This window comes from Penaeus monodon, chromosome 14 (assembly GCF_015228065.2).
Source record: "Penaeus monodon isolate SGIC_2016 chromosome 14, NSTDA_Pmon_1, whole genome shotgun sequence".
Lineage (NCBI taxonomy): Eukaryota > Metazoa > Arthropoda > Malacostraca > Decapoda > Penaeidae > Penaeus > Penaeus monodon.
In genome coordinates this window covers 1349807-1365598 of record NC_051399.1, presented here as the reverse complement: position 1 = coordinate 1365598, position 15792 = coordinate 1349807, and the positions used below count along the sequence as shown (strand labels likewise).

Below are 15792 nucleotides of genomic sequence, written 5' to 3'. Positions count from 1 at the left end.
TAATATTCCCTAATCAAACCACTTAGGGCTTGCGTCTGATGGGGTTCCTGACACAATGGGCACTGTTCATAGGCTCCGAGAGTTTCCCAGTAATTTCCACTTTGAATCTCATCCGAGGGGTCGGCGGTTTGCCCCCCGTCCAGGCGCGAGAAGTTGAAATTGTCGCCTGGAGGTTACTGCTGTGGCTGGGCACCACAGCGGGTAAGGACTCGATTCAGCCGAGTCAGCGCCAGCTGACACACGTGAGCGAGTCAGCATTATTCGACACAGGCCGGGCTCCCCTTATGGCATAACCCGGGCGAGGCTAAGCTTCGCATATCAGATTTATCCTTATCCACTTTGAAAATCGTATCCTAGTCTCCACATATGCGCAACTGAATCATCAAAAACTTTACCACGGTCATGTGAGGACCTCATTCGAAATATAAATAATTTCTTTGTCCACACCGCTAAGCGTAAGTACGAGTTAAAAAAAGAAGAAAAAAAAGAACAAAAACAGTTATGAAAAAAAAACACGTTTTCCATTCTTGTGCCTCTCGATTGTTGTCCTTCTGTGTAACTGATTTGACAAAGGAAGTGCCACGTGCCAATGGTTTAATTTATCTGATGTTGTTAAATATGTTGTTACATTATTGGCTTATATAAGATATTTGTTGTTTATTGTTTCTTGCAGCACCACGAAAAGAATAATGATAAATATTATATTTTTGAATAAGTACATTTAAATGATGTTTTGAAATATAAATATATGTCCAAAATACAACTCTCACTCTCTCTCTCTCCACCCAGAGGGCCATTGCAACCATCACCCCTCCGGGGAGCAGAACATACTACACGGATGGATCGGTCGATCCCTTGACCCACACTGCAGGCGCCGGCTTCGCAGCAAGGGATGCCACAAAATCCATGAGGGTAACAGATAACGCCTCCTCGCTACAGGAGGGGAGCACTGAGCCCCGCGTCCGTGAGGGAAGGAGACGTGGTCTTACATACAGACTCCAGAAGAGCCATCGACTGTCTTCAGCAGCGCTCACCCAATGACAATATCTACCTTCTGACTACTATCCTCACACTGGCACAGAGGATTCTCGCACAGGGTAGAAGAATTATCATAAACGGGGTTCCCAGCCACATTGGGATCAGAGGGAATGAGCTTGCTGACTAGCAGAAGTTGGCAGGGGTATGCCCCCTAATCCCATGATAATACATCAAAGCCGAAAATTACTTAGGAAGAAGTGTACGGTGTCAGCAACCTCCTTCCTCCTGCAGCTTCACAGAGAGGAAACGAGATCCTCCCCCTCGGCCAGCTGGTACTCAGACGCCACCGGCTATGAACCACTGGCACTCTCTGAACTAACCAGCAGAGGTACCGAAGTCATTCTCCACAGAATGCGCCTAGGTTACCACTGTTCATGGAAGATCATACAAACAATAGACCGTGAAGAGAGGTGTTGCATGCATTGCGGCGAGCCGAACGCCACACTCGTACATTACTTAGAGAATTGTGTGCCCACGCAATTCCTGAGACAAGGTCCGCAGAACACAACCGTCGTGCTGGTAAAGAGTATATACGAGATGCTTACACCACGGCTACAGAAGCGCCTGCTGGCAATCCCACCGCCACGGTAAGCACCGAGTGTCAGAGACAGCCATAAAAAGCTGACACAGGCCGGGCCATGAGTGAAAGGCCCGGGCGAAGCCAAAATTTCGCAAATCTCATTACTACTACTACTACTACTACTCTCTCTCCACACTAGTAAAGAGGAAGGTTCAAGTACGACCAGCAGTGTGACAGTGATGGCTCGGGCAACTCTTTCAGGTCCATTAAAAGGAGGGAATATTAGATTAAATTTACATTTAAATAGATGTTGTATTACGTTATTCTCGTTTATCATATTAAGAATAGAGTTAGGTGTAATCTAATATTCATCCGTTTACGATAGTGTATAGTTCAGTATTGTTATTTATCCGTTTTCTTTTTAATGTTTAGAGAACGGCGGAAAAGCGACGAACTCTGAATCTGACAACTCGCCTGGACTCTTTTCCGACGTAGCGAGTAGCACACTGCCTCTTCTTCTGTCGTTCGTTCTCAACAAGTATCCAGAGCGAGCCAAAGTACAATAGGGATTTGGCGAGCATATACACAGTGTTTATAGTAGTTGCGAATCGACAGCAACCCAATTTCATCATGAAAACGAGAAGTTTCGTGGTCAATTATGAGAAGAAAAAGAAAAGAAAAAAAAGGCCATTCATGACAGCAAGAAAGGTTTCGTCTGTGCCAATTAAAGAATTCACTAAGAACCGTCCATTCATAAAAACGAGAAATGCTCATTCATTAAACAACAAATCCGTCGCCAGCTCATGAAAAAAAAACATTCATGAAAAATGAGAAAGAGTTCTTCGCCAATTTTTGAAAACAACCCACAAGTTTCGGGGTCACCACATACAAAACAAACACTCATCTATCACTCACTCATCTCATAAAACACAACTACACACATCACCCACTCACTCACAACACACACACACATCACACACACCACACACAACCACAAACATCACACACTCACCCATCACTACACACACAACACCACACACACACACACACACACACACACACACACACACCACACACACACACACACACACTCACACTCACACACACACCACACCACACACACCACACACACACCACCCCACACACACACACACACACCACACACACACACACACACACACACACACACACACACACACACACACACACACACAAAAAAAAATCCCTTCATGAAAATGGAAAGTTTCGTCGGCACCAAATTATGAAACATTAAATAAAAAGGAAGGCATTGAGAGACCAGGGATCGTCACACGCTCATTTCGGAAATCTTTGGTGACGGACGCCTCAGGGAGTACAATACGAGCTCGAAGACTGCCTTTCTTATAAGCGTCTTTTTCACGGTTATAGAAGTTAATTCCGGATTAAAGTTCAATCCAAAGCCAAAATACTTGAACAGAAGATGCAAGACACACTGCCATGCACACGGATCAATTATCAGTAAATCTGCTGTTTTACATGAAAAGGTGTTTTTGTGATGGCAATTAGCTTTCACCCTCTGCAAGATTCATATCATATGCTCATGTTGATAACGAAACGTTTGCTACACAGAGAGAAGAAAACACACACACACACATACATACACACACACACACACACACACACATACACACACACACACACGCACACACACACATCCATCCATCCATCATGCCGATATATATCTGTATCAGTACAAATAGAATTACCTAAATGGCTTCAAATATCCTATATATATCGTGGACAACCGAAATGAAGGTGTCAAACAAAAATGAAATACTCGTAATATCAATTTATATTTGCGGGAGTTTTCTCCAAAAGCTCTTTCTCGTGTGTGATCGCGGGACACAGGATGTTGCTAGCGAGGAACATGATAACAAATGTCCACGTAGTTTTGAAGTCACTTTAGTTTAAAGAATCAGAAAGTTTGTACTTAGAATTTGAAACGTAATCGTGATATTATTAAAAGTTTTTATTTTTCATTCGATTAATAGATTGCATAATTTGGGAATGTTTTCCTACCTGGATATAACATTATCTTTCATGTCTTTAAACTCTGGAGTTCTCTGTGGATTTTTTTTTTTTTAAATGAAAATTCTATCTGCAATTTGAATATCCCACAACTTATAAAAATATTTCCGCCGATAAAAAACTGAATCTGATTTTATTTTTGAATTAAATTATCAATCACCCAAGGGTCTTCTGGATTTGCATAAAAGTAAATCCAGTATTAAAGTTTAAGTCAGATACTTAATGACTGAGCCATTAATGTAATGTGTAGGGCCTACTGACATGTAGCCATGCCTTTTCCTGAGATTAGAAGTCTGTACTGCTAGCCACATATTCACTCTGATGTATGTATATAATTTATATTAAGAACTGTTCTTATGTATCATCATCAAGGGGCTAACGCCGACGGGGGCGCATGGCCGCATCCACCCTTCGCTTCCAGCCACGAGGATCCCTCGAAGCGAGTCTCCAGGCAGGCCCACGGCCCATCTCTAATTCCTCGCGACAGGTCTCGTCGAGTTGCCCAAGCCATGATCTCCTGGGTCGTCCCACAGGCCTCCTCCACCCAGGGTTGTATCGCAGAGAGAAAACCTGATGGGCAGGGTCGTCCACAGGGAAACGAGCTAGGTGCCCATATAGCCTGAGTTGGCGATCCCGGATTATGCAAGTAACAGGTCCCGTGCCAGTATAACCGCCGGTTGGACACGTGGTCCTGCCAACTGTACCCCATGATCCGGCGAAGGGACTTGTTACAGAAGGCATCAAGACGAGACTCCAAGACACTGGATAGCGTCCAGGTTTCGCTTCAATGGTGGATTAATAGGTGAAGAAAGTTAAGAAAGTACAATTTTTAGTACAGAGTATGACAATATCTCAATTCGTGTATGACATCAATATTTACAATCTGTGAGGAATCTGTATCTACACATTCATCATGTTAAGGATATTTCTGTTATTTATCTGTTCTATGAGTAATATCATCTGCTAAGATATCTATACTATTGATGCTAGTTGTGGAACATTTACCATAAGTGTTTCCTACATGTGAGCATACTTAATTTATAAGTTTAAGATATATCGTTTTTAGTTACAGAATGTCACATAGTGTGTTTTATTAAATTTGGACAAACCCCAAGTGACTTTCATTACATATGGTGATGGTATAAATATGAAAATTTAAATCACAAGCACTTTTGAGAGTATGTGAAAAAAAGTGTATTGCATTCCAGGTGAAGTCGGGGATGTCATCGGATGTCAACATTTCTTTTCCGTTTCAAATATTAACTAAATGAAAATAAAGAAGCACAAAGCAGTATCTTACAGTTTGCATAAGTTTGATATATGTACGCCATTATGTAGGAGATATTAAAAATTTCCCTTCACTTTACTTAAAGCTTCGTTACATAGTAATGGTATATACTGAACTAACACGAACTGTAATGTACAACATACTCAGTAATATCGTTTGGTTTCCTTTATTAATGTTTAGTGCATTTGCCTCAAGACAAAGAAATAACAGGTTGTATTCAAAGTCCGCATTATCCTCGATTAGGAGTGACAAGTTAGAGTATGAGTATATAAATTCACTTCATTAAAATCTTGCTGCATGTCTTATTGTTTTGTTCAACACTAGAATGTTAGAAGGAACGACTCTTTAGAAGAAATGACCCAATCTAGAATGACTGACACAAGAAGGAATGGCCAAATCTTGATATATTATTCTGTTAGGATAGTCAAAAAGTCAATTGCCATTTATGTCTTTTTTTGTATTTCACTGTATAGTATTTTTTTCCATCTTGTTTTTTCAGGAGGCATTTAATTCTTCACTGAGATGTTGAGGAGTAGGATACAGCACTGAAATATTTCGACTCCTTTTTCATCCTGAAAGTTGAAGAAAAAACTTTATGGAGAAAACGGAACAAATCGGAATATATTTCTGTACATTTCGTTACAAATATTCGTCCTTTGAACACAGGGTAAGAAAAAAAAATATTGAAGGGATATAAATGTAGAATTAGTATCAATGTAAATGTAGAATTAAATGAATAATTAACATGATGTTTTTGTCATGTCTTGTACTTACATTCTTTTAACATTGCACAAGGATCAAGAGCGCAGAAGTTCTAAGTACAAATGTTTTTCTTGCATTTCAGAGGCTCAATGCAAATACCGTCCATATGCTCATGACCGTCACATTTCTCGCCGGCAGCCTGTCAGGGAGAAAGTAGTAAATGGTGACATGGATGGCTATGCGTGGAAATATTAAGTATAAGCATTTATATGTATATATAATACACACATACATATACATATATAAACATACATATACGCGCATAAATACACACACACACACACACACACACACACACACACACACACACACACACACACACACACACACACACACACACACACAAACGGCTCAAACATGAACCTACCGTTAATTAAAAAAAAAAAAAAAAAAAAAAAAAAAAAAAAAAAAAAAAAAATATATATATATATATATATATATATATATATATATATATATATATATATATACATACACACATATACATATATACACACATTTACCTATATAGGTATATATATACACAGTCACGTAGTCACATACCCAAGGGTCCACATACACACATATACATATGTGTGGTAGAGTTATTTCACTGAAGTCACAAAAGTCCCAATTTACTGAAATATTATTATTACAAATACACCCATTCGCACACACGCACTGCTTCCACAGATCAACATACTCGAACCCCCTACACACACAAAAGGATGCGGAGACCCCTTAAATGCAGTCTATAACACGCAAAATCAACATCAACCTCACACACGTATCCCTGTATTGGACTCACCCTTAAGCAGACATCGCAGCAGTTGCAGTGTTCGCGCTGGGTGCCGTGGGTGCAGTCGGCTGTGCTCGGGCAGGAGACGGTGCTGCAATCCTCGCACTTGTGAGCCTCGGTCCTGCAAGCACCATGCACAATAGGCATCATATGAGAGAGTGGAAAAAAACGTCATTCATTAAAGATGAAACGTGTTCAAAGGCCTGTTTATTCAAGAAAAAGGGGGAGGGGAGAAAAGAAAAGAAAAATTAAATATCCATGACATCGAGAAAAATTAAAGGCATCCTACACCAAGGTCCATATCCTTGTCCTATATTGAGCAGAATTTCCCCCAAAGGACCCCCCACTCCCCGCCCTAGGACTCACCCGCACAGGAGGGCGAGGAGGACGACGCCGGCGAGGAGGACGAGAGAGGCGCGCATGGTGGTGGTGTCTGTACGGCGGCTGATGCACGACTGGCTTGGCTTCCTCGCCGCCTCGTGGTACTTATTCCAGTTTTTTTTTCTTTCTTTCTTTCTTTGCTTAACTGCTTCCAGGAATTATTTTTTTTAGGGATATACGCAATGATCTTTTGTCTCGTCTTCTGAAATAGGAAAATATTTTGATGTACAGTACATCAGGTTTGAACTAGATTTAGATACACGTAAAGCCTTGAATATATATTGATATAGGCAGATATAAACATTTTTGTGTCTTTATAAACGAATACTTTGGTGGTATAGTATATCTATGTATAACTATATTTTCTTGATATCTAAATTGATGAAAGTTGATTTTCATTTCAAGTACATCTACCTGTTGTAACACGCGGGCACACACTTAGTAACCCAAACCCATATGTGCAAAATACACAAATAAAAAAACACAAACACATAACCCATGTATTCGGAAAGAACACGGCAAATACTATGAGCCTTTTAAACTACTTGTGAATTTAGCATTTCAGTGTAGAACGATAAAAAATGGTAGATTAATTAATTTCTTGCTAATGATTAGAAGGAATTCAAGGTAAATGGTTACAAAAGCAAGAATAAAAATTGATAAGGAGAAAATTTATAATGATTAAATTCTGTGCAATGTATCTGGTTAATTTGGTTGATTTGGCATCGGCATCCTTGCAAAGTGATAAGAGTGAACTTTTGCATTTCTATGATGGTAATATCTGTCCATAGCAGTTAGTAATGTAAGCACGGCCCTGAACTTGCTTTGTGAAATAACCTTACCCTCTCGGTGATTATTGAAAGAAAGATGCTATTATTCATTATAATAAACTTATTATTATTATTATATTTGTTACTATCGTCATTATCATCAGCAGAACCACCAATCATTATTTTATTTTTGTTATTATTATTTTTCTTAAGAAAAAAATTCTGAACTCCTATATTTATATTTTGACCATGGATTACGACCAATAAGACTGAAATGGTTAAAGATGAGCACATTATTTGAAATAAACAGCAATACATAAAAAAGGAAGCCTTTTTCGGAGGCTGTTTTATTATTATTATTATTATTATTATTATTATTATTATTATTATTATTATTATTATTATTATTATTATCATCATCATCATTATTATAATAATTTTATTATTATTATTTTTATTATTATTATTATTATTATATCATAGTGACAAAATAGTTAATGTGTAGGGCCTACTGGCATGGTGTAACCGACGTGGTCACCTCTTTTCATGTCTGCACAGACCCATACACTTTTCCTGAGATGAGTATGTGCTTCTAGCCATATATTCACACTAAAGTATGTACACAACTTATATCAAGAACTGTTCTTATGTATAGTGTACTTATATGTGAAGGTAAGAAAGTATAATGTTTAGTAACGAGTACGACAGTATCTCATATCTTGTATGACATCAATTTACATTTAGTGCAGGAATCTGTATTTACACATTCATCATGTAAGGTTATTTTCTATTATTTATCTGTTCTGTGAGTAATGTCATATGTCAGGGTATTTATATTATTGAATTGTGGAACATTTACCATAAGTGTCTCATATATGTGAGCATAATTTATTAATTTGTAAGTGTAAGAGGATATATTGTTTTTGTTGCAGAATGTCAAATAATGTGCTACATTAAATTTGGACAAATTTCAATTAACATTCATTAGAATTAATACAACACAAATTATCTCATGGAGAACTTCTCAAGCTCTCTACTGCAGCCAAAGAGTGAAATTACTAGCATCGTTCATTTACAAACTGTCAGAAGTGTAGCCTATTATGCACAATGATACGCGTAGTGCGATAGCGTGAATAAAGAGGTGAGGGACGCGAGTGCGGTTGCGGCAGAGAGGAGCGACCAGGCGGATATTGGCATGTTCATGCAAATGTGTCCCTGAATAAATCAGCCTAAACCCGGCATGCTGTATCTCACATAGGTATCTCACATAAACTTTATAGAGGAATGTGGAGAATCTGCACCAAATAAGTTTAGGACTTGAGTAAACTGTATTTTCTTTAGTGTGTATGATACACAGCAGAGTGCGAAGATCATGAAAGTGCTCTAAATACACTACAAAATTTGTATGCAACACTAGATTATTAGAAGGAACGACCCTATTTAGAAGGAATGACCCAATCTAGAATGACTGACACAATTAAGAAGGAATGGCCAAATTTTGACATAATACTCTGTTAGGATAGTCAAAAAGTCACGTGCCATTTATGTAATTCTTTATTTCATTGTACAGTATGTATTTTTTTCCATCTTGTTTTTGACAATGAGGGATTTAATTCTTCACTGTGATGTTGAGAAGTAGGATACAGCACAAATATTTCGACTTCTTTTTCATCCTGAAAGTTGAAGAAAAATATTTGATGTAGAAAACGGAACAAATCGGGATGTATTTCTATACATTTCGTTACAAACATTCGCCCTATGAACACAGGGCAAGAAAAATATAGAAGGGATATAAATGTAGAATAATATTAATGTAAATGTAGAATTAAATTAATAATTAAGATAACGGTTTTGTCATGTATTGTGCTTACATTTTTTTAACTGTAAACAAGGATGAACAGCGTAGAAGTTCTAAGTACAAATGTTTTTCTTGCATTTCAGTGGCTCAATGCAAATGCCGTCCATATGCTCGTGACCGTCACATTTCTCGCCGGCAGCCTGTCAGGGAGAAGGGTGTAAATAATGAGATGGATGGCTATGCGTGGAAATATGTACAAACATTTATATATTTATATGTGTATATAATGCACATCTACATCTACTAATACACACACACACACACACACACACACACACACACACACACACACATATATATATATATATATATATATATATATATATATATATATAAACATACATACATGTATAAAAGGTATGAATGAGAATGAATATCTTTTCAACATAAGAGATGTATTTGACCGGTTTCGATTGTATTGTGAAGATATTCATTCTCATTCATATCTTTTATACATTTGTCAACATGTGTACGGTTCATTCACATACATACATGTGAGTATACCTATATATGTACCTACATATAAGTACATTTACCCCCTATATCTGTAGATACATACAGACATGCAGTCACACACACACACATATGAAGTCACAAGTCCTAAATTGTTGAATCATTATTACAAATATACACCTTCGCACATACGCACTGCGTCTACACATAAACATACTCGCACCCCCTACACACACACACACAAAAGGATGCGGAGAACCCTTAAATGCAGACTCTAACACGCAAAATCATCATCACACACGCATCTCTGTATTAGGCTTACCCTCAAGCAGACATCGCAGCAGTTGCAGTGTTCACGTTGGGTGCCGTGGGTGCAGTCGGCTGTGCTCGGACAGGAGACGGTGCTGCAATCTTCGCACTTGTGAGCCTCGGTCCTGCAAACACCATGCACAATAGGCATCATATGAGAGTGGAAAAAACGTCATTCATTAAAGATGAAACGTGTTCAAAGGCCTGTTTATTCAAGAAAAAGGGGGGGGGGGGAGAAAAGAAAAGAAAAATTAAATATCCATGACATCGAGAAAAATTAAAGGCATCCTACACCAAGGTCTATATCCTTGTCCTATATTGAGCAGAATTTCCCCCAAAGGACCCCCCACTCCCCGCCCTAGGACTCACCCGCACAGGAGGGCGAGGAGGACGACACCGGCGAGGAGGACGAGAGAGGCGCGCATGGTGGTGATGTCTGTACGGCGGCTGATCCACGACTAGCTTGGCTTCCTCGCCGCCTCATGGTACTTATTCCACAGTTTTTTTTTTCTTAACTGCTTCCAGGAATTATTATATAATTTTTTTTTTCAGGGATATACGCAGTGATCTTTTGTCTCGTCTTCTGAAATAGGAAAATATTTTGATGTACAGTACATCAGGTTTGAACTAGATTTAGATACACGTAAAGCCTTGAATATATATTGATATAGGCAGATATAAGTATTTTTGTGTCTTTATAAACGAATACTTTGGTGGTATAGTATATCTATGTATAACTATATTTTCTTGATATCTAAACTGATGAAAGTTGATTTTCATTTCAAGTACATCTATTGTAGCACGCGGACACACACTTGGTAACCCAAACCCATATGTGCAAAATACACAAATAAACAAATACACACAAACACATAACCCATGTACTCGGAAAGAACACGGCAAATGCTATGAGAATTTTAAACTACTTGTGAATTTAGCATTTCAGTGTAGGAACGATAAAAAATAGTAGATTAATTAATTTCTTGCTAATGATTAGAAGGAATTCAAGGTAAGTGGTTACAAAAGCAAGAATAAAGATTGATAAGGAGAAAATTTATAATGATTAAATTCTGTGCAATGTATCTGGTTAATTTGGTTGATTTGGCATCGGCATCCTTGCAAAGTGATGAATTATCATTGCCATATTTTTTATTCTATCAACTCGCACATGCATAGCTCCACACAGAACACACAGGCACACACCACACAGAGGACAGCGTTTCCATTGAGTGTTTTATGGGATATGGTGCTACCAGCCTTTTCAAGCCGGCCAGTGACAACCCCAAGAAGAAGAAACCGAGGAGTTCCTTTCATGTTTTTATTTTTTTATTATTTATTATTTTTTAACACCATGTTCTTGTTTTTTTTTTTCTATTCTTTTTCTTCATCTTTCTCTCTCTCTCTCTTTTCTCTGTTCTTCTTTACTGAAAGTTCATTCCAGCTATAACTTGACTGTATGTCGTAGCCATTTTTTTAAACAATATATCCTGTATTAATATGTGAAAGTGTTAATTCATCCCTGTAAATGTAAGGGCAAGCTTTATCTTCCATGCCATAATTCAGAATACAATATCTTAGTGGTAATATAAGAGTGAACTTTTGCATTTCTATGATGGTAATATCTGTCCATAGCAGTTAGTAATGTAAGCACGGCCCTGAACTTGCTTTGTGAAATAACCTTACCCTCTCGGTGATTATTGAAAGAAAGATGCTATTATTCATTATAATAAACTTATTATTATTATTGTTACTATCGTCATTATCATCAGCAGAACCACCAATCATTATTTTATTTTTGTTATTATTATTTTTCTTAAGAAAAACATTCTGAACTCCTATATTTATATTTTGACCATGGATTACGACCAATAAGACTGAAATGGTTAAAGATGAGCACATTATTTGAAATAAACAGCAATACATAAAAAGGAAGCCTTTTTCGGAGGCTGTTTTATTATTATTATTATTATTATCATTATTATTATTATTATTATTACTATTATTATTATTATTATTATTATTATTATTATTATTATTATTATTATTATTATTATTATTATTATTATTATTTTATAATTATATCATAGTGACAAAATAGTTAATGTGTAGGGCCTACTGGCATGGTGTAACCGACGTGGTCACCTCTTTTCATGTCTGCACAGACCCATACACTTTTCCTGAGATAAGTATGTGCTTCTAGCCATATATTCACACTAAATTATGTACACAACTTATATCAAGAACTGTTCTTATGTATAGTGTACTTATATGTGAAGGTAAGAAAGTATAATGTTTAGTAATGAGTACGACAGTATCTCATATCTTGTATGACATCAATTTACATTTAGTGCAGGAATCTGTATTTACACATTCATGTAAGGTTATTTTCTATCATTTATCTGTTCTGTGAGTAATGTCATATGTCAGGGTATTTATATTATTGATGGTAATTGTGGAACATTTACCATAAGTGTCTCATATATGTGAGCATAATTTATTAATTTGTAAGTGTAAGAGATATATTGTTTTTGTTGCAGAATGTCAAATAATGTGCTGCATTAAATTTGGACAAATTTCAAATAACATCCATTAGAATTAATACAACACAAGTTATCTCATGGAGAACTTCTCAAGCTCTCTACTGCAGCCAAAGAGTGAAATTACTAGCATCGTTCATTTACAAACTGTCAGAAGTGTAGCCTATTATGCACAATGATACGCGTAGTGCGATAGCGTGAATAAAGAGGTGAGGGACGCGAGTGCGGTTGCGGCAGAGAGGAGCGACCAGGCGGATATTGGCATGTTCATGCAAATGTGTCCCTGAATAAATCAGCCTAAACCCGGCATGCTGTATCTCACATAGGTATCTCACATAAACTTTATAGAGGAATGTGGAGAATCTGCACCAAATAAGTTTAGGACTTGAGTAAACTGTATTTTCTTTAGTGTGTATGATACACAGTAGAGTGCGAAGATCATGAAAGTGCTCTAAATACACTACAAAATTTGTATGCAACACTAGATTATTAGAAGGAACGACCCTATTTAGAAGGAATGACCCAGTCTAGAATGAATGACACAATTAAGAAGGAATGGCCAAATTTTGACATAATATTCTGTTAGGATAGTCAAAAAGTCAATTGCCATTTATGCAATTCTTGTATTTCATTTTACAGTATGTATTTTTTTCCATCTTGTTTTTGACAATGAGGGATTTAATTCTTCACTGAGATGTTGAGAAGTAGGATACAGCACAAATATTTCGACTTCTTTTTCATCCTGAAAGTTGAAGAAAAATATTTGATGTAGAAAACGGAACAAATCGGGATGTATTTCTGTACATTTCGTTACAAACATTCGCCCTATGAACACAGGGCAAGAAAAATATAGAAGGGATATAAATGTAGAATAACATTAATGTAAATGTAGAATTAAATTAATAATTAAGATAACGGTTTTGTCATGTATTGTGCTTACATTCTTTTAACTGTAAACAAGGATGAACAGCGTAGAAGTTCTAAGTACAAATGTTTTTCTTGCATTTCAGTGGCTCAATGCAAATGCCGTCCATATGCTCGTGACCGTCACATTTCTCGCCAGCAGCCTGTCAGGGAGAAGGGTGTAAATAATGAGATGGATGGCTATGCGTGGAAATATGTACAAGCATTTATATATTTATATGTGTATATAATGCACATCTACATATACTAATACACACACACACATATATAAACATACATACATGTATAAAAGGTATGAATGAGAATGAATATCTTCACAACATAAGAGATGTATTTGACCGGTTTCGATTGTATTGTGAAGATATTCATTCTCATTAATATCTTTTATAAATTTGTCAACATGAGTACGGCTCATTCACATACATACATACATGTGAGTATACCTATATATGTACCTATACATAGGTACATTTACCCCCTATATATGTAGATATATATAGACACGCAGTCACACATACACACATATGAAGTCACAAGTCCTAAATTGTTGAATCATTATTACAAATATACACCTTCGCACATACGCACTGCATCTACACATAAACATACTCGCACCCCCTGCACACACACACACACACACAAAAGGATGCGGAGAACCCTTAAATGCAGTCTCTAACACGCAAAATCATCACACACGTATATCTGTATTAGGCTCACCCTCAAGCAGACATCGCAGCAGTTGCAGTGTTCACGCTGGGTGCCGTGGGTGCAGTCGGCTGTGCTCGGACAGGAGACGGTGCTGCAATCCTCGCACGTGTGAGCCTCGGTCCTGCAAACACCATGCACAATAGGCATCATATGAGAGTGGAAAAAACGTTATGCATTAAAGACGAAACGTGTTCAAAGGCCTGTTTAAAAAAAAAAAAAAAAAAAAAAAAAAAAAAAAAAAAAAAAACATGACATTGAGAAAAAGGAAGCAAGCAATTAAAGGCATCCTACACCAAGGTCTTTATCTTTGCCCTTTACTGAGTAGAATTTCCTTCAAAGGACCCCCACCCCCCCCACCCTAGGACTCACCTGCACACGAGGGCGATGAGGACGACACCGGCGAGGAGGACGAGAGAGGCGCGCATGGTGGTGGTGTCTGTATGGCGGCTGATGCACGACTGGCTTGGCTTCCTCGCCACCTCATGGTATTTATTCCAAGTCTAAGTCCTCTTTTTTCTTTTTTTCTCTTGTCTTCTTGTTTAACTGCTTCCAGGAATGATTTTTCCAGGGATATACGTAATGATTTTTTAGAATGTCTGAAATAGGAAAATATTTTGATGTACAGTACATCAAGTTTGAACTAGATTTAGATACACGTAAAACTTTGAATGTATATAAATATAGATAGATAAATATTTGCATGTTTTTATAAACTGATATTTTTGTGGTATAGTATATCTACTTAGACATCTTATGCATAGCTATATTTTCTTGTTATCTAAATTGATAAAAGTTGATTTTGATTTCAACCACATCTGTTTCCATGTAGCGCGCGGACACACTCAGTAACTCAAACACATGCATATAAAATGCATAGGTAAACAAATACACAAACAATACATATACCATGCACTCTTAAAGAACAAGCCAATGCTGTAGGCCTTTTAAACTGCTTTTGAATTTAGCATTTCAGTGTAGGAACGATAAAAAATGGTAGATTATTTAATTTCTTGCTAATGATCAGAAGGAATTCAAGGTAAATGCAAGTTAAATTGTTATGTAGCTTCATCTCATTACAACTGACCAATAAGGGTTTGGTTACAAAAACAAGAGTAAAAATTTATGAAGATAAAGAGAAAAATCATTTATGATCATTATTATGATTTCTAAAAATTAAATTCTGTACAATGTATCTGGTTAATTTGGTTGACTTGGTATCGGCATCCTTGCAAAATGATGAATTATCATTGCCATATTTATTTACTCTATCCACACAGAACACACAAGCACACATCACACAGAGGACAACATTTCCATTGAGTGTTTTATGGGATATGGTGCTACCAGCCTTTTCCGTGTTCCTTCCGTGTTTTTTTTTTTTTTTTTTTTTTTTTCTTTT

General features: G+C 37.1%; 1 protein-coding gene across 5 annotated transcripts; it reads right to left on the bottom strand.

Moving 5' to 3' along the window:
* Nucleotides 1-5349: 5349 nt before the first annotated feature.
* Nucleotides 5350-14900, bottom strand: LOC119580776 (single insulin-like growth factor-binding domain protein-1). 5 transcript variants are annotated; one of them, XM_037928888.1, is made up of 4 exons: nt 14763-14868; nt 6463-6574; nt 5688-5814; nt 5350-5485 (listed from the first exon to the last, which is right to left on the bottom strand). In XM_037928888.1, the coding sequence occupies exons 1-3, from the start codon at nt 14816-14818 to the stop codon at nt 5728-5730; spliced, it is 255 nt and encodes an 84-aa protein (XP_037784816.1). In that variant the 5' UTR covers nt 14819-14868; the 3' UTR covers nt 5350-5485; nt 5688-5727. The 5 variants fall into 5 exon arrangements, with proteins under 5 accessions (XP_037784816.1, XP_037784815.1, XP_037784812.1 ...); XM_037928887.1 differs by lacking the exon at nt 14763-14868 and adding an exon at nt 10594-10693; XM_037928884.1 differs by lacking the exon at nt 14763-14868 and adding an exon at nt 6820-6955.
* Between the last annotated feature and the right edge of the window lie 892 nt (nt 14901-15792).